General features: G+C 38.6%; 1 protein-coding gene across 2 annotated transcripts in view; it reads right to left on the bottom strand.

Moving 5' to 3' along the window:
* Positions 1–27,221, bottom strand: part of heatr5a (HEAT repeat containing 5a) — a 133,405-nt gene that overhangs the window by 35,471 nt on the left and 70,713 nt on the right. Inside the window, exons 18-27 of one of the 2 annotated variants that reach the window (XM_072267278.1) lie at positions 24,319–24,509; positions 21,472–21,631; positions 17,269–17,458; positions 15,236–15,405; positions 13,926–13,952; positions 9,750–9,891; positions 8,982–9,161; positions 7,998–8,237; positions 7,674–7,855; positions 4,539–4,607 (exon numbers count right to left, since the gene is read on the bottom strand). In XM_072267278.1, coding sequence (XP_072123379.1) covers positions 4,539–4,607; positions 7,674–7,855; positions 7,998–8,237; positions 8,982–9,161; positions 9,750–9,891; positions 13,926–13,952; positions 15,236–15,405; positions 17,269–17,458; positions 21,472–21,631; positions 24,319–24,509 — 1,551 coding nt within the window. The remainder of the gene's footprint in view (positions 1–4,538; positions 4,608–7,673; positions 7,856–7,997; positions 8,238–8,981; positions 9,162–9,749; positions 9,892–13,925; positions 13,953–15,235; positions 15,406–17,268; positions 17,459–21,471; positions 21,632–24,318; positions 24,510–27,221) is intronic. The other variant, XM_072267284.1, reaches the window with a different exon arrangement.

Raw genomic sequence — 27,221 nt, forward strand, 5'->3', positions numbered from 1 at the left:
GCTCAAGCTTGTGTATCTAGTCAACCAGGACCCAACATCCATGGTCGACTCTGACCAATGGAAGCCTCCCAGAACTCTGACTAGATAATAATTATTTCTCTAGGTAGTGTAGCATGTACTTTGTTGGGACTATGCTCAACTTATCTGCATTGAGGCATTAAACAGTAAGGCTCTATGATCAGCAACTGAGCAGTGTTCTGGAGCTGCGGCTTGATGACCTACAGCTTATTAGGGAAAGTGAGCAAGAGATAAATAGGATCTACAAGGAGCTGGTCACCCCAAGACTGCAGGAGTTAGATAAGTGGGTGACTGTCAGGGAAGGGACGGGAAGAGCGCAGATAGTAGAGAGCACCCCTGTAGACATCCCCTTCAGTAATCGTTACCTCGTTTTGGATGATGTTGAGGGCAGCGACCTGACAGAGGACGACCACAGAGATTGGGTCTCTGGCACTGAGCCTGGTTCCGTGGTGCAGAAGGGAGAGAAGAAGATGAGGAATGAGGTAGTCATAGGGGATTCCATAGTGAGGGGAACAGATAGGAGGTTCTGTCAGTCTGGTGTGTTGCCTCCCAGGTGCCAGGGTACGAGATGTCTTGGATCGGGTGCAGAGTATCCCGAAGGGAGACGGTGACCAGCCAGAAGTCTTGATTACGCTGGTACCAATGACATAGGGAGAAAAAGGGAGGAGGTTTTGAAGAGAGAATTCAGGGAGTTGGGTAGGAAGCTGAAAAGCAGGACCTCCTGGGTAGTAACATCGGGATTGTTGCCTGAGCCACATGCTAACAAGTGCAAGAAGAGCACGATCAAGCATGTTAATGCATGGCTGAGAGACTGGTGTAAGGCGCAGGGCTTTGGGTTCCTGGATCATTGGGGCCTCTTCTGGAGGAAGTAGGACCTGCACAAAAAGAATGGGTTACACCTGAATCCAAAGGGATCCAATATCCTAGCGGACACATTTAATAGAGCTGTCAGGGAGGGTTTAAATCAATTTGGCGGGGGTTGGGAACCCAGAGTGACAGGGCTGAGGAAGGAGAAAACAGAAATAAATCAAAGATAGCGTGCAGCAGAGATGATAGAAAGGAGAGTCAGAAGATGAGGTATAATCACAGCCAGTGGGATGAGCTACAGGGCAATAGAGGCGTGGTGCAGTTAACACAGAAAGCAACAAATGCTTATATTTGAAGGCACGCAGCATAAGAAGTAAAATGGACGATCTTGAAATTCAGCTACAGATTGGCAAGTATGACATTCTGAAACTTGGCTAAAGGATGGCTGCCATTGTGAGCTGAACGTCCAAGGATATACGGTGTATTGGAAAGGTAGGTTAGTAGGCAGAGGGGGTGGTGTGGCCCTGTGTATAAGAAATAATATTAACATTAGAAAGGGATGACATACGATCAGAAGGTGCAGGACGAGGGTAAAAGGACCCTAATGGCAGTTGTATAAGGCCTCCAAACAGCAGCCGGGATGTGGATTACAAATTACAGCAGGAGATAGAAAAGGCGTGTCAGAAGGGCAATGTCACGATAATCATTGGGGATTTTAACATGAAAGTGGATTGGGAAAACCTGGCCAGTACTGGACCTCAAGAGAAAGAATTTGTAGAATGTCTAAGGGATGGCTTTTTTACAACAGCTTGTTGTTGAGCCCACTAGGGGATTGGCTTTTCCTGGATTTGGTGATCCGGAGGTGATCAGAGATAAGGTTAAAGAACTCTTAGGGAACAGTGATCACAAAATGATCAAGTTCACTTTGAAATTTGAAAAGGAGAAACTGAATTCCAATGTCAGAAACAGAATCAGAATCCTTTATTATCGCCAAGTATGTGGACACATACAGGGAATTTGATGCCGGTTTCCCTGAGCTCTCGCTGTGCAGAATGAAAAAAACAAACAAAACAATGGTGCAAATGTGTTGGTATTTCAGTGGAATAAAGAAAATTACAATGACATGAGAGGGGAAATGGCCACTGGTTGACTGGAAAGAGACACTATCAGGAAGGACAGCAGAGCAGCAACGGCTGCAGTTACTGCGGAAAATGAGGGAAGTGCAGACAGATATATTCCAAATAAGAAGAAATTTTTGAATGGAAGAAGGACACGACCGTGGCTGACAAGTGAAGTCAGAGCCAAAGTAAAAAGCAAAAGAGAGAGCATACAAGGAAGCCAAAGCTAGTGGGAAGACAGAGGGTTGGGAAGCTGTTAAAAACTTGCAGAAGGAAACTAAGAAGGTCATTAGGAAGGAAAAGATGAATTATGAAAGGAAGCTGGTAACTAATATCTAAGAAGATACTAAAGCTTTTTTAAGTGTATAAAGGGTAAAAAAGAGTTGAGGGTAGATATAGCACCAATAGAAAATGACGCTGGAGATATTGTAATGAGAGATGCAGAGATGAAAGAGGAACTGAAAGTGTACTTTGTATCAATCTTCACAGTGGAAGATATCTGCAGTATACCAGACACTCAAGAATGTCAGGGAAGTGAAGTATGTGCAGTGAAAATTACGACCTAGAAGATGCTCAGGAAGCTTAATGGTCTGAGGGTGGATAATTCTCCTGGACCTGATGGAATGCACCTTTGGGTTCTGAGGGAAGTAGCTGGAGAGATTGCGGAGGTATTAACAATGATCTTTCAAGAATCGATAGATCCTGGCATTGTACCGGATAACTGGAAAATTGCAAATGTTACTCCGCTATTTAAGAAGGGTGGGAGGCAGTAGAAAGGAAACTATAGACCTGTTATCCTGACATCAGTGGTTGGGAAGTTGTTGGAATCGATTGTTAGGGATGAGACTACGGAGTACCTGGAAGCACATGACAAGATAGGCCAAAGCCAGCATGGTTTCCTGAAAGGAAAATCCAACCTGACAAACCTATTGCAAATTTTTGAGGAAATTATAAGGAGATGCAGTGGATGCAGTGTACTTGGGATTTCCAGAAAGCCTTTGACAAGGTGCCACACGAGGCTGCTTAGCAAGATAAGAGCCTATGGAATTACAGGGGAGTTACTAGCATGGGTGGAGCATTGGCTGATCGGCAGAAAACAGAGAGTGGGAACAAAGGAATCCTATTCCAGCTGGCTGCTGGTTACCAGTGGAGTTCCACAGGAGTCGGTGTTGGGACGGCTGCTTTTTATGATGTATGTCAATGATTTGGACTATGGGATTAATGGATTTGTGGCTAAATTTGCTGATGATACAAAGATAGGTGGAGGAGCAGGTAGTGTTGAGGAAACAGAGAGACTTAGATAGTTTAGGGGAATGGGCAAAGAAGTAGCAAATGAAATACAATGCTGGGAAATGTACAGTCATGCACTTTGGTGGAAGAAATAAACGGGCAGACTATTATTTAGATGGGGAGAGAATTCAAAATGCAGAGATGCAAAGGGACTTGGGAGTCCTTGTACAAGATACCCTAAAGGTTAACTTCAAGGTTGGGTCGGTTGTGAAGAAGGCGAATGCAATGTGGGCATTCATTTCTAGAGGTATAGAATATAAGAGCAGGGGTGTGAAGTTGAGGCTGTATAAGGCACTCGTGAGACCACACTTAAGAATATTGTGTGCAATTTTAGGCTCATTATTTTAGAAAGGATACACTGACATTGGAGAGGGTTCACAGAAGATTCACAAGAATGATTCCAGGAATGACAGGGTTACCGTATGAGGAACGTCTGGCAGCTCTTGTGCTGTATTCCCTGGAATTCAGGAGAATGAGGGGAGATTTCATAGAAACATTCTGAATGTTAAAAGACCTGAACAAATTAGGTATGGCAAAGTTATTTCCCATGGTAGGGGAGTCCAGGACAAGAGGGCACGATTTCAGGATTGAAGGACGTCTATTTGGAACAGGGATGCAGAGAAATTACTTTAGTCAGGGGGTGGTAAATCTGTTGAATTTGTTGCCACGAGCAGCTGTGGAGACCAAATCACTGGGTGCATTTAAGGCAGAGATAGATAGGTTTTTGATTAGCTAGGGCATCAAAGGGGTATGGAGAGAAGGCAGGGGAGTGGGGAGGACCGGAATAATTGTATCAGCCAATGATTGAATGGCGGAGCAGACTTGATGGGCCGAATGGCCTACTTCTGCTCCTATATCTTATGGTCTTACAGTGTTCCAATCCAAAGTGCAATGCAGCCAAATGAAAATTCTGCTTAGCATCAGAAAGCACAGAACAAATCTGGAAGATGCAAGGACCTCCAAAGTTTAAATATATGCAGGTTTTAAAATTGAACTTTTGCGAGACATATCTCAAATTGAATTTTGATGCAATCTTTCCAAAAACAAATGAATAATTTATAGAAACAACAATTCATGCCCTGTTGAAATGCTTATCACAGCAAAAAGAAAATTATGCAGTACATAACGGTGGTTAAGATTACATAATGCACTAAGATCAAGTTTTCTCCTGCACTATATTAAAATAGTTGAAAGATCATTTGATACCACCATTACAAATTTCAATTAATGAAAACAGTCAAGCCACTAGCACAGAGAATGAGAAGTAGTTTAGGAGTACGTAGAACAAATTAATGACGCACATACTTGACATGCCTTGGCAGTAACATCAGGTGGGGTGTCAATAGAGAAAGCTGGTCTCAGTGCTGCTCCAACCTGAAAACCAAATTAGAATGGTGTAGTAATGTTTCCTTCTCATAAGTAGTAATGCAATTCAGTAAGATACAAATGATATTGTTTCACTATTCAAAATAGCAGCAAAATAGGGTTAAAAAATCACTACTACAGAGCTACCATGACATTCAAAGGATGAGGTGCCACACGATGTTGTTATGGTCTCATCTCCAGACTACCACAAAAACCTTTGATATTGTGCAAGCATGGGGTGGTAGAATGCTTTCTTTCCAAGTTTGTAAAAGTTGTCTTTAAGCACAAAATAAATATCTTATCATGGTCTGATATATCTCTGCTCCAAAATAAAACATTTATTTGCACAGAAAACAATTTGATACTTCCCTCTGTGATGGAGAGCATTTGGTAAAGACACTCCTTTTATATAAGTATACTCCTATGATACGTTTGGGTTGGCTTTATGGTACCTCTCCCGTTATACAAGCAAATTATTCCATTTCTTTAGTAAATGGGATGTATAAATGTGTATATTGTTTGTATACTGTATTTAAGGCAGATACTTCTGTACATTTTGAATATGATTGTGACTATACTGTGGGGTGCATCATATTCTTTATACTTTATTGTCACTGAACAATTGATACTAGAACGTACAATCATCACAGCGATATTTGATTCTGCGCTTCATGCTCCCTGGAGTACAAATCGATAGTAAATATTAAAAATTTAAATTGTAAACCATAAATAGAAAATAGAAAAGCGAAAGTAAGGTAGTGCAAAAAAACCAAGAGGCAGGTCCGGATATTTGGAGGGAACGGCCCAGATCCCGGTCAGGATCCGTTCAGCAGTCTTATCACAGTTGGAAAGAAGCTGTTCCCAAATCTGGCTGTATGAGTCTTCAAGCTCCTGAGCCTTCTCCCAGAGGGAAGAGGGATGAAAAGTGTGTTGGCTGGGTGGATCGTGTCCTTGAATATCCTGGCAGCACTGCTCTGACAGCGTGTGGTGTAAAGTGAGTCCAAGGACGGAAGATTGGTTTTTGTGATGTGCTGGGCTGTGTTCACAAACTTCTGCAGCTTCTTCCGGTCTTGGACAGGACAACCTCCATACCAGGTTGTGTTGCACCCTAGAAGAATGCTTTCTACAGTGCATCCATAAAAATTTGTGAGTGTTTTAGAGGACAAGCCAAATTTCTTTTGCTTTCTCAGGAAGTAAAGGCGCTGGAGGGCCTTCTTGGCAGTGGACTCTGCTTGGTTGGACCAAGTCAGGTCATTTGTGATATTGACCCTGAGGAAGCTTTTGACCCGTTCCACTTGCGCAGCACTGATGTAAATGGGGTTCTGTGGTCCGTTACTCCTTCTGAAGTCAACCAATTCCTTCCTCTTGCTGACGTTGAGGGATAGGTTATTGTCTTCGCACCATGCTACCAGGTTCTTAATTTCCTCTCTGTACTCAAACTCATCATTACCCGAGATACGGCCTGCAATTGTGGTGTCATCAGCAAACTTATATATTGAGTTCGATGGAAACTTGGCTACACAATCATGGGTGTACAGTGAGTACAGCAGGGGGCTGAGTACACAGCCTTGCGGGGCACCGGTGCTCAGAGTGATTGTAGAGGAGAGCTTGTCCCCTATTTTTACAGACTGGGTCCTGTCTGTGAGGAAGTTGAAGATCCAGCTGCAGATCTGAGTGCTGAGGCCCAAGTTCCAGAGCTTAGAAATCAGTTCATTTGGAATGATGGTATTAAAGGCAGAGCATATAGTCAATGAAAAGGAGCCTTACATATGCGTCTTCATTCTCCAGGTGTTCTAAGGAGGAATATAGGCCCAGAGAGATGGCATCTGCCGTTGACCTGTTGCTCCGGTAGGCGAATTGCAAAGCGTCGAGGTTGACTGGTAGGCTGTGGTTGATGTGTGCCATAACCAATCGCTCAAAGCACTTCATAGCAATTGATGTCAGAGCCACAGGTCGATAGTCATTCAGGCATGCCACCTTGCTCTTCTTCGGCACCGGGATTATTCTAATTCATGTGTAGCCTGAAGTTAACTTTGATGGTAATTAAAGATGGTGTGTCCTCATGCTGAATAAGAAGGAGCTCTTCACCCTCAGCTGAGGAAAGATAGGGGCTGGTAGGAGTTCACACTGGACACGAATAGTACGGAGCTATTACTGATATATTTTTGTAATTATTAACAATTTTCTTTCAACTACTTTTGCTATTTTTTGTAAGTTTGATTTTTGATGTGCCAAATAAACACCATTGGACTAAAGTGTTAAGCAAATCCAAGCATCCTGGCCTGCTGCATTCACCAGCAACTTTTTTGTGTGTTGCTCCAAGCATTTTTCGTTGGTCATAACCCAAGAATCTAACAACCTCCACATCATTATTATTGTTATTGAGTGAACACCGTGTCATCAGAACATAATATTTTTATCTTCAAGCTTGCTCTCCCCCTATATGCCCCCCATTCCTCATCAGCTTTGCTCCCATGTGTGTCAGATGCCAGTGACTACTCTGTACTGCAGGAAGTAGCCAATCTTTAACAGCCAGAGCCTGCAACATCTTACATGCACTTGTGCTGGTAGAAGTTGCTGTTCATCAGTTGTGGTGTCTACTTTTGTCCAATAACTTAACAACTTTGTATTGTCACAAACTCTATTCTCTTTCAGGATATTAAAAAAAAATCTCAAAATCACATTTAAATCAGGTGGAGATCGAAATGGAGATCAAGAAACTTTGCTTAAATAGAGCAGAGAAGGAACAAAACAGACATGATTTGGAAGAATATTCTAAAATGTGAGATTGAAAGGCTGGCTGATTATAAACTTTTCCAAGATGGTGTAATATTTTTCAAGTGCATAAATACTTTTAAGCACTATTGAAATGATGAAGAATCAGTTCTCAAACTGGAGCATAAGAATATTTAACCCAAATTCCTCATTCTCCCTTGCTTTTTGCAACATGCTGCTGCGGGCAAATTCATTATAAAGTTTACATATCACTGATTACGTTTAGAATAAATGTTGTTATCTCTTAAAGAATAGAGAATACAAAAGTAGCAATTTAAAATGAAATACTTTGTCACTTACATTTGCTTGGTATTGCTCAAGGATCACATGACCAGGAAACTCTGGTTCAGGGATATTTGCAAACATCCTGATGATGACAAGTAACATTTCAAGACCAGATAAGCGCAGTGCATTACTATTATCTGTGGCAGCCATGAAAGCCATGCGAATTAAATCTGCGAGATGCATCACCAAGAAATCATCTGGAAAATATAAAAACTGTGTATACTTTATAAGATAATTTCCAGATGAAAGCCATCCAGTTCATATTAAAATCTGGTAAAACATCTCTCTCTTTGCACCACCACAAACGTTTAATCTTTCAGGCCCCTCAGAGCCACTTACTTTGAGGATGCTTCAGTTTCTTTTCCTGAGCCAAAGTCATATCAAAATGAGCAGCATCTATCTTCTCACACTGGGTAATAATTCGGCACACACATTCTGCTGCAAATACCCTGGTTGACCAGCGTGGTGCAATCATTGGTCGTAATTGGTCATCTTTACTGGAGGTGAATATTGTTTCATCATCAGCCCTTTCATCCTCCTCTTCCTGAGTAGTGTCTACTGGAGCAGCAGTGGTGAAATCTGGGGTGGAGATCATCAGAATTTATAAAGTTTGTAAGGAGTGTAATAACATGAATTAACAAATGAAAATAAATATTTCAGCAAATAAAATAAAATATATAATTAACAATTTTCACATGTTGTCATTTGTAATGCTGTGCATAAATCTGACTTACACATGGAACTCTCAAACTTAAGACATGCCAGAGTTAGAAGTCTTGATTAAATTTTTCCCCACAGGACAGCAAACTTTGGAAGATTGCTCATGCTTTGTCTACAAAATTTTAACCACTTGGCTGCAAATTTGCATGGGTAAGGCACTGAGAAGTCCTCTCAAGTGTACAATCAAACAGCTGGATAGGCCCAATACAAACTTGATGCAAGCCCAAATATTTAGTTATGTTTCTCCAGACTTGTTAAGACTATCACTGGAAATATAACAAATTTAAACACAAAACAAATACTGGAAATATTACATAAATCATTCTGGTATGGATGAAGTAACGAGTTTGGCTGGCGTGAAACCAGATGTTTGCTAATACATGTATCCTAACCAATTCCTGCCGGCACAGCTCTGCCCTGTCAAACTCGGGTTGGGCAGTCTGGCTTTAGTGCACAGTGACAACTACCAACTTCTCTTCACCTGAGCAAAAGTTAACAACACAAGGGAAAATAAAATACACCTTTGAAGTCAAAGTAAAATAAACCAAACATTCCATTTTTGATAGAAAACAGAAGCTTCACATACTTAAAAGTTGAACTTACCAGCTGAGGCAGATAAAACATCTTTGCATAACTTTAACCAATGACTAAGCTTTTCAACTGCCATAGATGATAGGATGCAACTTAAAGTTTCACGAATATCTTGACAAAGTTGTTGGTCCGATTCTCTATCCAATAAACTAAAGAGGGCTCCTTCCAGGCCAGTTTGACTGATATTAACATCTGAAAATAAATTTAGACTTTAGTTTTACAAGATTAAAATGTGGACCTCGCAAGCACCTTATTTTTGTACCTGCCTTGCTAAAACATCAAAACATTTACAAGGCATACCAGAGTCTTACCATTTATGTAACAATAAAATGCAATTTCATTTTCATGATAACCTAACAAAATATCGATCCTGACAATTAGTCCTCGCCAAGTTTTATAAACAATTGTTGCTGTCTAATAAACAATTTTCAACACAACCAGGACAGCATGTGCTGTAACTGAAGTACCAGAGCACAGAAGAAATGTAGAGAGTAAGCAAAATGGAAGAAAAGATTGATATACTATAATGACCTCAATGATACTTTACATTTCAAATTCTTGGCCTTAGTATCAATTTCGTACGTTAACTACTCAAAACAACAATCATCTTGCCTTTTCAACAGAATGCAAACTTTACTAGTTTCAACAGTCAATGTTGTATCTCTGACTCTCCAAGGTACGTACATGAAGAATTTTGATTGATACAATTTTCTTAAAATGATAAAAAAAAATTAGTCATGTGTGCTTCTAAGTGTAATGATCCCAAATCAGATATCTTACCAAGTTTACAGCTTCCTTTATTGGATTCCTTGCCAAGAGTCATGGCGTACTCAAGCACTTCAGCAGCTTCCTTCTGCGTAAGCTGATGTAGGCATGCAATCACAGCCCGTCTCAACAACAGGTGTGAACTACAAAGGTTTACCTAAAAAAGAAAAGATCCTTTGTGATATGAACTGTCTGACTTGGACACAGATAAATGCATTTTCTTTCTTCTCACTCAAAAATAAAATGCAGCACAAAACACAAAACAATTTTTCTAGACTCATCATGATTAATGTCACAAATATAACCACCTTTAACCTATTCACACGAGTAATAACTAAATCTATGATAATGGATCTATCACACTTAAAAATAATAAGCTGAGTCTATTCAGAATTCAAACACACAAAACACATTTTTTCCTGTGTTAAACTTAGCACACATTGTACCAATATGATACCATTTTCAGTAAGGTGGTAGTGTGCTTGGACGCAGCAGCTACTACACAATCAGCCAAAGATTTATTGTCTTTCTTAAGCAAATTATTTATGATCACAAAACCATGCTGGACATTAAGAACTTAAAAGTACTGCATGTCTACTCCATCAGCAAGTTGCTGACTGGTGGAGAAAATGAAAGAACCGGGTTTGGTGCGGACTGTGACGCTGACTGCAACAGAGGCGTTGGTGCGTGTAGGAGGTTGCTGTCCCCCTCCCTTGCAGTAATCGCTCAGCAGAAGACAAGTTGTGTCCTGCTACTGCAACATTCATGGACCATCTTTCCTTTGGGTGACTGTACTTTACTGCTCTCTTATATGTGCTATATGTGCCTTGTGCTGTATATGACTGTTGGTGCTGTATTTTGCACCATGGGCCTGGAGTGACACTGTTTCATTTGACTGTATTAATGTATGGATGAATGACAATTAAATTTGGACTTAAACTTGAAGATTTTGATTAAAATTCACAAAAAAAAATCCCAGGTAAGGTATGGCTCTTTCATAGTTTAAGCTTGAAATTGTTCAATTTGAAAGTTTATTAATTTCAAGGCAGTTCTAAAAGTAGTTTTCTTCGGCTATCAGAAGAGATTCTGAGATAAATTAATACAAAGAATTTATTTATTGGGTGAGTCCTTTGTACACATTCAATAAAGGTCTTCAGAAGTTAGATGGAGTTGTGCATATTTAAAATTAGGCACTATAAGCTCAAGTAAAACCTAATGCACTTTCACTCAGCCCATCTTGTTGCATGGTTTCTACCCTCTCCTATGAGATTCCCCCTTGTCCAGCCCTCATCTCTTTCACCTATCAGCCTCCCTGTTCTTTACTTCACCCCTCCACCTCTCCCAGTTTCACCTATCACCTACCACCTTGTACTTCTTCCTTACCTCCTCCACCTTCTTGCTCTGACTTCAACTTTTTTTCCAGTCCTGATGAAGGGTCTCAGTCCAAAACATCGACCATTTACTCTTTTCCATAGATGCTGCCTGGCCTGCTGAGCTCCTTCAGCATTTTGTGTGTTCTGCTATCTTGTTAATGCTAGCTAACCATAAGCATCAATTCAGACAGCAAGCTACTTTATCACTCACTTTTACATTGCTGAAGAGCTTTATAAAATCTACCACTTGCTCAAAACATGGGCCACTTTATCATGCTTCTACTTTTTTTGTGGATATTCCTCCCAAACATATGTAGCCCCCCTGGCCACCCTCAGGGTCACTCGGCTCGCTGTCGTCTAGGGAAACAGCCCTCGGCCCCGCCAAACTGGGTAATAAGTTTGTGTGGATACTGTGTGATGTACTCCACCCCGCCCAAATAACAGACAATACACCAGATACAATTAAATGATTTACAGTTTATAGATATTACTGGAACTATACAATTAATAGAGAATAAAATATAAAAGGAAAATAAAAGGCGTCACACTTATCAAATTTCAATCTCTTCGTGCACAAAACAGTTGGAGCCCGGTACCCTTCTCCTTCACCCTGCAACCCCTCGGACTGCCTCGACCGGCCGCCTGGGACCAACAATGGTGGTCGACCAGACGCTCCACACGAGTCCATCTCCATCTCCCCTCCTTGCCGAACGCCCCGCTCGGGGTCCAACCCCGTTAGTGGACTCACAGCACCTGGTCCATTCTCTGTCTGTCTCTCTCTCTCTCCCCTGCCTTCTGCCCCAAAACCCTGCGCATACAAATCTCCCAGATACACCAAAATCATAACAACTATCCCAATTGGTTAATAGCACACTGCTGTCTGTATTAACCCAAGCAAATGTCCAGCTAGAGACTTTCTCAGCATTTAACATAACAGAGAAGCATTCCCCAGTATAACATAACAAAGAAGCCATTTTAATTAGCCTATGCAGTAACATAAAAGACAAAACCCCCTTACACATACAAATGTCTGTACATGTACTGTATGTATGTATGAATTTGCAAAAAAAGTAGGATTTTTTTAAAAAGAAATGCCAGACAATTATGGAACTGCATCCCGGAAACAACTATCCTCAATTACAGACAGTGGCTAACTGCTTCTCTCTGATTCTGCAGCCCTGGATCAGTTGGTGAGATGTTCCAAAGTACAACTCCATTTCTAGTGAACAGAAGTGCTCTATGACACTGTTGAATTCTGTGGTATTGTTTAAGAGTGGCTAAGGGCAGAAGATGACATGTTCTAGAAATCACCCCAAGATATCCTCTAACCTACGCATACAAAATGAACAATATTTAATCTTTCCCAATCACTTCCTCATCAAATAGGTATGAGAATGAGCAGGAAGGATACCCCTCATTTTTGACTTCTGTAACTATATTATAGGATTTAGAGTTTAAATTTGGTAGAAGTTGATTTGTAAAATTAAACTAAAGGATTAGCAGCTGAACGAAAAAGAACAAAAACTGGCCAAGAGAAAAGGCAGAAGTTTCTCAGGATTTTTCACCTAACAAGGACAAAGATGAAGAATCTCAAATATAAATAGACAACTGGCGGAGATGAACACCATCACATCACCACACAAAGTGCTCTAATTGCTCACATCTATAGTTGCCAACTTCACTTTCCTGTGTTCACTAAAATTATGCTAAAACACACTGAAGACCAGCAGAAACAAAATTAAGTCTATTTGAATAAAGTAATAACAGGAAATGTTGTAAATAGTTAGCATGTCAGGCAGCACAGGTGAACTGAGAAATAGAACGTTTCCGGCCAATGAACAGTCATCAGGACTGGTCAAAGAAAACAAGTGTCAAGTTGGAGGGCCTGTTTGCATTGGGAGATGGCTTGGTGCTGGAAGGTTGTACAAGGTTTGAATCAATTACTGTATTTATCATTGTTAAAGATTACTCTCATTCATCTGAGATTGCACAAAATGACACCATCTCAGTAATCCACAAATAATTCAGTCCTGCAACTAATTGTGAATGGGCATTGCCATGAAAGTAGTTCAAATGATATGCTAGAAATAAAAACTTTCATTTAAAACATTCAAGGTTATTTTGAGATTATTTATGATATTGTAAAGTCTTACAACAGCCAGATTAAAATCAGACTTTGACAACCAATTATACATCCAAGTTTAATTTTGTACTTACCTACATTTACAAAGAAATGCTGTTAACTACCAAGCACAAACAAACAGGCAAATACTAACAGAGGACATTGAAGGTACGTGTTATCATCCATTACTTCTGGCCTGCCTAACTACTGTATTACCCACTGCAAACCGTCTAAATTTCATGGGAGTGTATCTAAACCAATGATAACAGTGTCTTGAGGAAAATCTGCAAAAAGCTATCAAAACTTATTCTCTTCGTCATCACAAATATAAACTCTTGAGGAACTTTTTGCACAATCAAGCAAATAATATGAAAAAAGCCAAACCATTTGCAGCATTAACCTGCAGTGGTTATTGCCATCATTCTGCAGCCTGCAGGTGCAAATAACACTAGTCAAAAGGAAGTACATTAGAGAAGTCAAATATAGCAAGAGCCAAGGGTTTCAAATCAGTAAGGAGGTTATGTCACACAGTGCAGTTGTATTGGGTTCGCATGCCAGCCAAGTTATTGTTAGATTAATTAATAAAGGCAGAGCTTACAAAAAAAATGTTATTAAAAAATATTCAAACACATCAAATCAATTTGTGGGACTGGTGAAGGGACATGGCAAGTGGGTATAATGAGGGAGGCGACCTACCCAAACAGAATTATCCAATAAGATTTCCTGCACAAAAGAAATGACATACCAGTCACAATGACACTCTGGTTATGTGACATTTGTTCAAAAAAATGGAAACAGTGATACCAATCATTGTAACTCTAGCAATATATTAACATTGCACGAAGCATTCTCAACTCCAATTCACGAATTATTTCTTGAGCTGGAGCAGACACTGCATATTATCATGATGAAAAACATCTGTGCAGAGGTAAATGAAGTTATGTTCAGACTTATTTATAATCCTTGAAATGCAATCCATTTAAACTCAAACTAGTTTTTTCTGTAAATTTGTTTTACAGAACGTTAAATAAACACCCATCTCAAGAGAAACTGGCGATGAACCTCCTTCTTGAACTGCTGGTAATGTTACTTCCACAATGCTATTGGAAAACAGTACCAATGAAGGAAGGGCAATACGTCTCCAAGTTAGGTTAATGTGCAAGGTCGAGGTGAATCTCCATGTCTTGGTGTTCCAATATACAATACAAGAGATCATGGGTTTGTGAGGTTGGAGTGGTCTCAGCAAGCAACTGATGCAAGCTACTTTATCGCTACGTTATTGCTCACTTTGCGAACGGTCAAGGTAGTGAATGCTTTGAGTGGTGCAACAAATTCCAATAAAATAGGAACTGCACTTATGCTCATTCAATTGTTATGGAATCATTATTTCCCCTTGCTGCATGCTAATTTATCATTTAGCATCCATGTAGTCAAGAACAGCATCTTGGCCAATTGGCACTTCATTTTTTTTATTTTAAAAGTACACCTAGAGTACTTTTCTAGTATACTAGTCTCCCTCCCTTGGCCTGACAGCAGTGGTCAAGCAAGCGATATACTTTGCCACGAGAACTTAGATTGCAATTTTAAAAAAATTTCTGCAGCTGCTGGTAATGGTGGATGTTCAATTTTGTTCTGAATATATCATCATCGTGATGCAACTAACATTATAGACTGTATTCTTGTTGTGAAGATGAAACTTTGTACTTGGATTGCCCTTGTGCACAATGGTAAAATGCACAAAATAACTTTTAATATGCTTACAAAGTCTTAACACATTAAGATTGAAATAAATACCAATGCTTATGACAGAATTTTATCAGGGGCCCTATATATTAAACTTGTCACACTAATTTTGTGCATTATTTTTTATAACAAGGTCTTTAAACATAAATCATGAAAGCTCAGATTACGAAAATAAGTTGATACAGAGTTTGCACATTTTCAAAAACTGTAACTTGTGATCACCTAAATTCACATGCAAGTGCACATCAACATGGCTTACTTACACACAGACTGGGGACAAGACTGGAAAGATTGACGTGACGGGGCGCAAACATGTGCAACTGCTGGAGGCAGGAGATGGCTTGTGCCTGTACAAGACAATCGGGATTATCCTGCATCACTGCACAGCCAACTAGACAGGAAGTTCTTAACAAGGGGACACATTTGCTGTTTCCTGTGAATTAAATACACATTCATTTTAAATTCAATCTACACTTTTCTTCAGTAATTAATGCAATAAATAGCACTAAATATGAAAGCTTACAATGTAATTGTTTTCAGGATTGACACAAGAAAAAGGAAACTAGCTCCAGCAAGTTATCAATGTGATGCATACAAGAAAATTGCTAATGCTTTGGAGAAAGTAAAACAGCATATTTATATAAAAATGACATTAATTCTTTTGTTAAAATAAACACATTTTATGAACCCAAGATTAAAAAGAAGTTATTTTACTGATTTCAGAATATAAAACATAATTTGCATCTTGAAATAATTTCTGGTAGCACAGTTCTTAATGCTAAAAACAATCTTCCAGCAATGATGGCCCAAAAATGAACATAAAATTAATAAACAGCAGCAAAAGTTAAAGTGCAAAGAGGCAAAAGTATTGGGAGGGACTCCAATGCTCTTTCAACAAACAGCTGGCTCCACACCGAAAAAATTCTTCCCATATCGCACAGCTATCTCTGGTTTCACCACAGGTTCTCTTATCTACAAGTACCGCTCGATTCCTATGCCATCAAAAATTGTTCTTCTAACATCCAAATGAGGATGAGTAGCAACTCTCTTCAGTTAAAAATTGACATTGCAGATATCCATCAGAAGCTTTTGTTTCCTCACCACTGACTCGAAACCTCACTTGGATACTGTCTAAAATTATACTATATTGGTTGTAACTTTAGTGCTATATCTGACCACATTTCTGTTCCATCACTATGACCACACATTATCACAGATGCCACATTATGGAATCTTCCAGAATTTCCACTTACACCTAAGCAACCTATGCTAAAATACTCAATGCCTTTATTAATTCTGATTCCTGTCCTGCTCAACTTCTGGTCTTCTTGCCAATATAAAATTATGCTCACCTTAAATTCAGCAACCAGTTCATTAATTGCTCACCATCATATTAAGTGCTTGCCGAACAACTAAGATTCTTGCTCAAAGAATGTCCGTGTTTTAAAATCATAATACATTAAGAATTTTCTTTCAGACCTTGCCTAAGCAATCTTTTCCATGTCTGTGAGTCTTGTTGAACTCTGTAATCCTTCAAATCTGACCTTTTGGATATCCTCAAATTTAAATGTTCATTTGCCTTGGCATAACCTCAGCACTTATTTTCCAAAGCCTCATGCTTGTTATATCCATTTCCTCCTTACAGATGAACATTTTTGGCTAAGCCATGGACAATCTCTAAGCTTTGGAGAATCTTGGACTCTGTTTGTGGCTTGGTGTCAGATTCTTTCAAATTCTGTGTTTGATAAGCAACTTTGGAAGCTTCAGTTAGAGTAGTTAGTAAAAGTATGTTATCGTTAATTAGCCAACAGATCAATATATTTGTGTTTTTTTTAAACAGGACTTGAGGCAAAAGGCCTTTAAGGTCAAGTAGAACTTATCAACACTTATGAAAGAGCCAACTTGTGGCTGTATACTATACATCACACTCATCTCAGGACCTCTCACACCTTTGCTAAATGCCTATTAAAAATCCATCATGACTATTTTTTGTTCAAATCAACTCACCCTTGGCCTTTTTCTATGCAGTCTTCAAACCTGATCTCCACTAGATACTACAATCTCAATCAATAGTCTAAATTAAACTAATGTGTCCTAATTCTCTACCAACATTATACTTTAACTAAAATACATCTCTTCATAGGCAAGAATAAAAAAGAAAACATTGAATAAAAACACACAATATTCTAAATCATGCAACTCTTAAGCATTTAACATCCAATGGGTTGTAATTTTCCAATATATTTTAAGCAAGCTGATTAAAATAGTTTAACGATAATTTACAGAAACACATTACCTTGCAATTCTGGCCCCAATGTAGTAATCAGTGCATTCAAACAGCGACCCAAACTTTGATGAACTTCAACATGTGCTGGAGGTACATTCAGCAGCAATAATGAGACAAGAGACAGACTTGATTTCACATGGGAATTATACATTGGACCACTGGAATCGATTAACAATGATAAGGAGTGTAAGGCCCAGGTCTACAAAAGAAGAGACAAGCATTTATAACTCTCTACATTGCTTCTTTGTATATTACTTTTTAACATAACAGCTGCATGATCAGTAATACTAATTTTGATGATAAGCCTCTTTTATAAACCTACAGTTACATGGCCCAAGAAAGCAAAGCAATGAATGGATGAATTTCTTGCATTTGACTGAGAAACCAATACTTATCTTCTCTAAAATATGCACCATCTGACCCTCCTATCTACTTCCCAGTCCATTTCAGCTAATTCTTGTCCTCATGCTATTGTAACTCTTAATTTAAGTTTCTCAATTCAGAAACAATTTCTCACTCTCAAACTTGAAATTCTATCATGCTATGATCACTCTTTCCAAGTTAGTGGTTTTTGACGTACATCATCATTAATAAATTTGTCTTGTGCCACAATATCAGATTGATTGATTCTTCAATACAATGGTCCGAGAAACAGTGAAAGAAAGGTACTGCTAGAAAATAGTTGAAGAGGCCACTTGGCTTCTCAAACCTTCTCACCATTCAACATGATCAAGGCTGATCTGGCCAGAGGCCTCACCTTCTCTTTTGTGCCAGGTTCCCATAGCCTTCAGTACCTTGATCTTCTGAAAGCTTATCTACTTCCTTCTTATATACCCACAATGATCTAGCCTCTACAAAACTCTGGGAAAGAGACTCTCACACATTTCTCACCTTCTCCAAGAAGATTCTCCAATGCACCTGTCTTAAAAGGCTTTTCCTTATAACTATGTCTCTTCATTCAAGATTCCTCCATATGTGGAAATACAGGAAGTGCCAGTTAATTGGACCATTGGTTAATTGGGGCAGCCACTTATTGGGAACAACTCTTAAAGAACAAAAGCTAATCGAGAATATAGCTGGGATTCCCTTCATTTATTTGCTGCTTAATTGGGGCAGTACACTGTTACCTAACAATTTCTAATTAGCATCAGACACATGCACTTGTGTGGCCGTTAGACACTACGCTAAGTTTAGAGAGATCAGTTTTTAAATCGAGTCAGTTGTGCGTGCTAGTGTTCAAAAAATAGTGATTTTTGTCACCAAATTGGGGCAGTACACTGTAGTCTAACAGTTTCTAACCAGCGTCAGACACGTGTACTTGTGTGCACGTTAGAGTCTACACCGTGCTGAGAGAGAACAGTTTTTAAATTGCGTCAGTTGTGCTTGTGTTCAAAAAGCAGTGATTTTTGTCACTAATAGTTGAAAAGAAATTAGCAGTAAGACAATTCAGAACTGTTTTGCTCACTGCAGATTCAAGCAATCAGGCTTGGAGATACCAGAAATGGCCGGGAGTGAAAATGAAAGAATATCACTACTTCAGCAAGTTAGGAACTACAAAGAATCTGAAGGCATTGACAATCATCTTGAATGTTATAATGAAAATGATGATTTGGAGGATGCAATCAATAGATTAGTATGAAGTCAGTCCATTATCTACAATGAGGTGTCTACACTGGCTTACTTTACTCATTTACAGTCAATCAAAAGAATGCAGCATCATACACTGAATTCCTCCATCGATAACTATTAGGAACCAATACACAGTTTTATAGTACTGTAGTAGTACTGACAGTGCTCTAATTTGTTCTGAATCTCATTTAATTACATAAATTGTACTTAGTTCTTCTATTTTATACCTCCATACCTTTTTAAATATTTCCATGAAAATTTGACCAATCAGGCCAAAATGTACTGGTCCTGATGGGTTATAATGAGCTGGAATTCACTGCATTTCAATATCTACAATGTCATGTCCCCTTATAATCTTACATGTTTCAATAAGGCACCTTTTATTCTTTTTAACACTAAGTACGTATCAAATTTAACTTACAACAGGACAACCCACACCTTGGAATTAAGCATAAGAATCTCTTCTAATTACATCCAATACCAGTACATCCTACCATTAAAAAGGAAACCAGGTGTGGCCTCAACAGCATCCTCTGCAATTGTAAACTGCAACTCCCCTTGCAATAAAGGCCAATATGGCACTTTCATTCCTAACCATTTGATGCACCTGCCTGCTTAACTTGTTTTGTGATTAATAGAGGATCACTGAGATATCCATGTCCTTTGCACTGTTTTCAAAGTTACATTGTATGCTCTCTTGCAAGCAATTAATGGAATTTAGAAATAACTGGTTCTTCTAGCACACGACTAGTAACATCCTCCTAGCCTGAAAAAGACCTTCAGTAAAGCAGCTGTTGGAGAAAGGCCTTTGAAGTATTTTCAGCAGTGATTTCTTACACATACAATTTCTTATCTCCATCAAAAAATGATCCCGCATCTGGGATTTCTGAGCCAATGTTATTCTTCCCCACTGCTGTGATTTCACCCTTGATTAGCAGAGCTACCTCATTTCAAATTCTCTTTTGCCCAGCCTTTCAAAATATCAAACACTCCTAAATATTAAGTTCCCAGTATGGGTCACCTCACAAGCTTCCCCAATGGCTATATACAGTGCCATTAGCTCATCAATCTCCTGTGAATGCAGCATATTTTCAAATAAAAGGTCTTGAATCCTATCCTTTTCATTACTGCAAGTTTACTACCATGCTTGTGCACTCTTCTTCCACCACACTGGTTATCCTTACTGCTGTCACCAGCCTGCAACATTAGCATTTCTTCTTGCTTTACCTTCGGAGATACCCCTTCACCTAAAACTTCTAATCCTACATGCTTTCTCCCCTTCTGTTTTTGCCCTCTGGTTCCCTCACCAAGCTGGTTTCAATCTTCCTCATCAGCATGAACTAACTCGCTCTGCAAAGATACTGATCCTGTGCTGTTGAGCTGCAATCTACCTGGTATGTCGAGTTCCCATCTCACCCAGAAAGTGTCCCAATTCCTCAGGTATCCTGCTCTTTCTCCCTTTCTGTTAAAAGTAGCTTAATTAAAATACAATATTTTTTTTCATCTTGTTTGTGGAGGGTGAGCGGCATAACCAAGTTTACTGGGATTAGACTAATACCCAACAGCATAATGGATTGTAATTGCATCTCACTTAAATCATGCTAACTTTGACATTTAACGCCTTTTACTTTCGAAACCACAATACCATGTACTGCGAAAGACTATACACTACCTCAAACATGGTAGTACTAAATCTCAACTAAATTTTCCAGTTTGGGATAAAACTTGGTAAGCATCTGAATAAAGCATCAAATAAAGAAAGTTATGATTCTGCTACTACTACTACTACTACTACTACTACTACTACTATGTTGACTCAGACCTAGGGGGCCTGTTCAGCAATCATGTGCAAGTGGAATCTGGCATCCTCCTTGCTGGACGTTATTTTGAATCCAATGTTAAAAATATCATTCAATTTCAAGCAGTTCAGAGTAAAAGTTAAAAATAAGGGAATAAATTTAAATTGGTTCATTGTATGCTCCACACAACACGAAGAGGTAAAATCGATGCTTTTGGACAAGTCAAATGACCTAATGCAGGTATATTTGACGTGCACTATATTTGACATAATAGACAAATATGGTCACTTATTTTACGACTTGAAATCAACCAAGCAAAAACATTTAACATTATTGAACACAATTTTGCAAGATTGTGCAATGAAACAGTTCAGAAACAATAATATTCCAATGTGTTTGCAACATTAATTAAATACACAGTAAACTTCCAACAATCTGAGCAACTTTAACAACTTTACTACTGAATGTCTACGGCAAATATTTGCATATTGTTACTATTTCAGAATTCCCAACTACAACAGTTCAGAAGAGACAATCTATAGCAGCTTGAAACATATGTAACATACTGAATTGGCAAAATGATCTTCTACACTGTAGAAGACCATGCATATAAGAAACTTGCAAATCTCTCAAGACATAGGCAGTTCAGAATAGATTCACGTAATTAGATGAATCACTGGTAAGACTTTAAAATACAGCACCAGTCAAATATTGGAGTCAAAAAAAGGATTTATAAACAACATAACGTTCATGCTTTTGATTCCATATTCCAAAACAAAATTACCTGAACTTCAGGGGAGGTACTATCTTGAGACAAAGTATGAAGGATACTGACACAGGCATTTAAATGTTGGTGTGAACCAATTCCTCCCAGGTACCTGTAAAGGGAACCGAGGGCCATTGAGTGCCCTGTGCGAGAAATCACATCCCTTGCAGATTTCAACCTGAAGTTAAAATAAAAATAAAAACTAAGATTTTTTTTGTCCACAAGACCCCCCAAAAAAGTTGCATTTGATTTAACCTACAAGTTAACCACCAAATAAAACAAGTAAAGGAAAAGCAGATCACATCCTGGTTATTAAGACAGTAACTGGACTGAACAACAAAGTGATAGAGTATTGGCCACCCATGTATTTTCATTAAGCAATTGCTTTCAAGATTCAAGATGGTTTAATGTCATTTCCCGTGCACAAGTGTAAAAGAGAGTGAAATAATTGTTACTCCGGATCCAATATAGTAGAAAAACAAAACACTGAGGATAAAGAACACAATAACATAAAAAACACAATGAATATAAATACATAAGATAGATTATTACATCAAGATAAATTGATGGATTTATGAATGATAGATTCTTAGTTTAAGCAGGTGCTTCAACTGAAGAGAAGAAAGTTTAATTAACTTTGTACTGTTACACCTTTTATTGAAAACGTTTTTAAATGTCCTGACTTCTTAAGCATGTGGCCACATGGTGATAGAAGGAAATCATGCCAAACATTTTATTGCAATTATTTGAGGATGTAACAAGCAGGATAAATTAAGAGTAAGTGAACATAAAACAATTGCATTTTCACAGAAATCACAGAATAGTTACAGAAAGTAATTCTCTTAATTGCAGTCCAATGAAGAGCAATCCAGTTTATCTCACTCCCCCATCCTTCCCTGGAAATTCCAGCTTATTTTCCTGGAACTACTTCTATCAATTTTGAGTCCAGCCAGAATCTCAGTTTAAGTTGCCATTGTTGAGTCCCATCATAAGTAACATCTCTATTTTAAAGGATTTTATTGTTCATTAACATTCTTTCCTGTCAAACTTTAAATTCACATTCACACATTTCAAATCAATATTTATTCCATTGAAATTGGGGTCTTATGCTCACTGTCTAAATTATTGATATAATTTTCTATAGCTAGACAAAATCTTATTTTATTATTATCACTGTTCCATGCACGTTTCCAGAAACATGCACAGAAATGCCATTTTTCTGATGAGCCAAAATCGTATTACTCAAGAAATTTTTCCCTACGTTAACTAAACATGATTTGTTTAAACATAATTTGGTGGCTTTCTTCAATCAATCAAGAGTTGTCTAAGTGACTGCCAATTCTGACTGACAAATGTCATCCACCCAACCTCCCACCAAGGATAAACTGACTGTTCTGAAAATCTTCTAGCCAGGAATATATTTGCCTAATCAATGAATTAGTTGAACAGAAAACAACATGGATAGAAGGATAAGTTTTATATTGCCAAATTAAAGGATCAATGCCAAAGCCTCAGTTATTTTAAATCTATACAGATCACTTAGAAGAGGCTATGAGTATAGCATCCAAGTTTACTGAAATTATAAATATGCAATAGGTTGAGAGGACGTGCAAAGTGATATGGACAAGAGAATGGCAAAAGAAGGATGGCAGAAAGAATATACGAGGGAACATTGCAATGTTATATACTTTGCTATTGAAAAAAAGAAAAAGTCATTTAAACATCAAGAAATTATGTGACAATATGGACATCTGCATTTATATTCATTCATAGACTTGTGGTGTCACATATAAGTCTAACATTGATTATCTACCCATACAGCCCTTACGTCAATACTGAGAAAGGAGAAGAGTAATTTTGAGTAACCACTTCATTAGGAATGGTAAGAGAAATTTCTTCACTGATGGGGATAGTTCTGTTTAACAAGTGTCAATTATTTCAGCTTCAGGCATTGGTGCAGGAGTCCCTCAGTGGTATCCTAGTCTATCCATCTTCAGCTTCCACCCTCTATAATTCAGTTAGGAGTTGGGGTGTTTATTGATGACTGCATAATGTTCAATTATATTCACAACTTTTCAGTGAAGAGGACTCTCTTTCTCCCAAAAGGCCAATTCAAAGATGAGCTAAAAATCAACAAATAACATTTATGCCACACAAATACCAGGAAAAGACCATCAGCAACACAAGTCTAGGACCTCAGCAATGCTATTACTTGGTAGCACTATTCCTGCCCAGTGGACCTCCATGAGGCAATGAGGTGGTTGCTTGTCATCACCACCACTGAGCTGATACCCAAATGGAAAATCAACCTAAATATCGCAAAAACTGGCATCTTAAAGCATCACAACGTGATTTCCTTCCTGATTCAGGGTTATTCAGTAATGCACAGATGGTATTCAAATTCACATACATCTGTCACTACAGAAATGACTGGGGTGGCAAGTTGCATACAACTTTCAATGGTCTTGGCAATGCAACCAACACAGAACAATTTACCCATGCTTTTGATTAACCTTTTTAGCTGAGTTAACTTTCACTTTTTAAAATTTTCAGTACAAAGATGAAACTAAAAAAAAAATCTAATATTGAGACGGAAATGGTAAAATAGTAGCATCAAATTACCTGACTGAAGTTTGATGACAAAATAGAGAAAATTTGTCATGCCTGACACAAGTTTATTTTATAAATCCTTCACTGTTATCATTATCATCATTACGACTGACAAAATCTACCTTGGGAGGGGGATGTCATCAATCATCCCAAATATAACTGAACAAGCACACAAAATATGATGATCAAAAGAGCAGGCCAGAGGCCAAATATCTTGCAACAAACCAGAAGATTAATTTATTTCAATTTACTCACTTTTCAAAGCTCATCTGCGACAATCTAGCAGTGAAGGCACTATCGGCAACCACTTGTGCCAGTCTGGCCAGAGTCTCTGCTGCAGCACATCTTAAAAGAATATTTGAACTTTCCAGGGAATGCATTACCAGAGTCAGAGCAGGTCTCCTCACCTCTTCTGGGCCCAAGGTTCCTTTCATACATGCTAACCTCTGGAAAATAAAATCAGAAAATAGCCTATGGCATTTAAGCACATTTACACAATTTCTTCTGTTGTCAAAATTTGATTGGACCAATAAACAAGGATTTTACAACCAATGAATGTACCAACCACTTTAAAGTCAAAGAAGTTCTCATGAGCAGTTACTTTTGCAAGAATAGAAATAGCACAGCTTAATTGTGCACAAGATCATACAGGTAGCCATGTAATCATGGCCACTTCATATTAAATTTGATGACTATATATATATATATATATATATATACACACACACACACACACACATAAAATAGAGGCATACAGTGATAGAGGAATACAGCAAGGATACAGGCCCTTTGGCACAGTGAGTCCATGCTGACCAGAATGCCCACCAACTAGTCCCAATTTCCTGCATTTGGCCCACATCCCTCAGCCTTGCCCCTCCACATATCTATCTAAGTGCTTCTTAAATGATACCACTGCACCTGACTCAACCACTTCATCTGGCAGCTCGTTCAACATACTCGCCTCTCTCTGTGTGAAAACGTTTTCCTCAAGATCCCTTTTAAACCATTCCCCTCTCACCACAAATATACATTGCTGTTGTTCCTTTCCGTACCTTGTGGTGTATCAGGCGGCAACTTTGCCGTTTCTTTTGCATTTTTGTCTGCTTTTTTTACAGGGCGGAGTTGCTAGCTCGATGCTCAACTCAGCACCAATGGAAAGCGTGCCAGATTCAAACCTGGGACCACTTGCCTTGAAGTCCCATGCGGATGCCACTACACCACCAGCCAGCTGTACTCCAAATATACTCCCCTTGTTTCAACTCCCGTAAACTGGGGAAAAGACTTATTGTCAACTATATCTATTCCTCCCAATATTATAAAACACTTATGTAATGTCACCTCTCATTCTTCTAAATTCCAAGGTATAAAGGCCTGGCCTGGTCAACTTTACCCTTAAATTAGGACTTCTGGTTCTAGCAACATACTCGTAAATCTTTTCTGCACTCTTTGCAGCTTAACCACATCTTTCCTATAATAGGAAGATAAAAACTCTATACAGTACTGCAAGTTTGGCCTCATCAATGAATTATGCAGCTATAATTCCTATACCCAATGCCCTGATTAATGAAGGTCAGCATGTTAAATGCCCTTTTCTCCATCCTGCCCACGTATGATGCCACTTTCAAAAAAACTATGCACTTGTACTCCTAAATCCCTCTGTTCTGTTACATTCCCTAGTTGTCGATTATTCATTGTACAAGTCCCATGATGATTTATCTTTCCAAAAATGAATCACCTCCTTCATATCTGTATTGAAATCTATTTGCCATTCCTTGGTGCACTTCCCTAACTAATCAAGATTCCCTTGTAATCTACGATAACCTTATTCACTATCAATAACACTTCCTGATGTTGTATCATTAATTTCAGAATGATTCAAGGTAATATTCCCATTACCCATTTGAATTTTTGTACTATGTTGTTTAGCTTTAGAGCGTCTTAGTTAGTTTACTAAAAATTTACGGGATTCATCACCATGGATATAAAACCGACTCTTACTTTCCAAAAGTTGGCGTTCAATTAGGTGAGTGGAAATAAGGTTAAACTTAGTTTGAAGTTCCACTCCTTTCTTATACAACTCCGGATTTTTGGTCTGGGCATATAGTTGGTCTGTTGCTTTAATTTGATTGACCAGATCTAATCGCCCTTTAAGAGTCTTTCTTTTCAAATTCACAGTATATGAAATTACTTGACCCCTCAGATATGCTTTCATAGCGTCCCAAACAACCTGACTTGAGGTTTCAGATGACATGCTAGCATTTAAAAAAAAAGTTATCTGGTTCTCCATAAATTTTACAAAATCATTATCTGACAACAGGGTCGGATTAAAACGCTAATGCTTATTCATTTGGGGGAAATCAGGAAGAATTATAGACAGGGTGACTGGGGCATGATCTGAAATCATATACTCTGATGGTCACAAGAACAAACAGATGGAATCAGCAGATTACCAATTAAAAAATAATCAATTCTAGTAAAAGTGTGATGGACATGTGAAAAAAAGAGTAATCTCTCCCATTTGGATGGAGAAAACACCATACATCGGAGATACCATAATTGGAAAGGAAAGACTGAATTGATAAAGCAGATTTACTTGGTAGTCTAGGAATAGAGGACAATCGATCCAAAACTGGATCTAACCAACAATTAAAATCACCGCCCAATATGAGAGAATATGAACTCAGCTCAGGCAATAAAGAGAAAAAAACAATCAAAAATCTCCACATCATCTGAATTGGGAGCGTATAAGTTAGCCAAGACTATCCATGTGTTAAATAATTTCTCCGAGACAATAATCAAACATCCATTTGTATCAGATACTTTGTTATGAAGCTCAAAGGGAACATATTGATTTATAAGAAGTGAGACCCCTCCCCACCCCCCCGGCTTTAGCCTGAAAAGTAGAATGGAAGTGCTGCCCCACCCAGCTCGACGTGAGATGAGAGTTATCAGAACTGCGAATGTGTGTTTCTTGCAAAAAAGCAATTGCTGCATTAAGCTGTTTAAGATGTGAAAACACCTTCCTTCTTTTAACAGGATGGTTCAATCCCTTAACATTCCAGCTTACAAAATTCAACGGACTAACCACTGTCCTTTCAAAAAAAAAGACAGAGGATAGTAGGCAAATGCATTATCAGAAATTCGAGTAACAGCTCTGG

The sequence above is a fragment of the Mobula birostris genome, chromosome 1 (genome assembly GCF_030028105.1).
Source record: "Mobula birostris isolate sMobBir1 chromosome 1, sMobBir1.hap1, whole genome shotgun sequence".
Taxonomy (NCBI): domain Eukaryota; kingdom Metazoa; phylum Chordata; class Chondrichthyes; order Myliobatiformes; family Myliobatidae; genus Mobula; species Mobula birostris.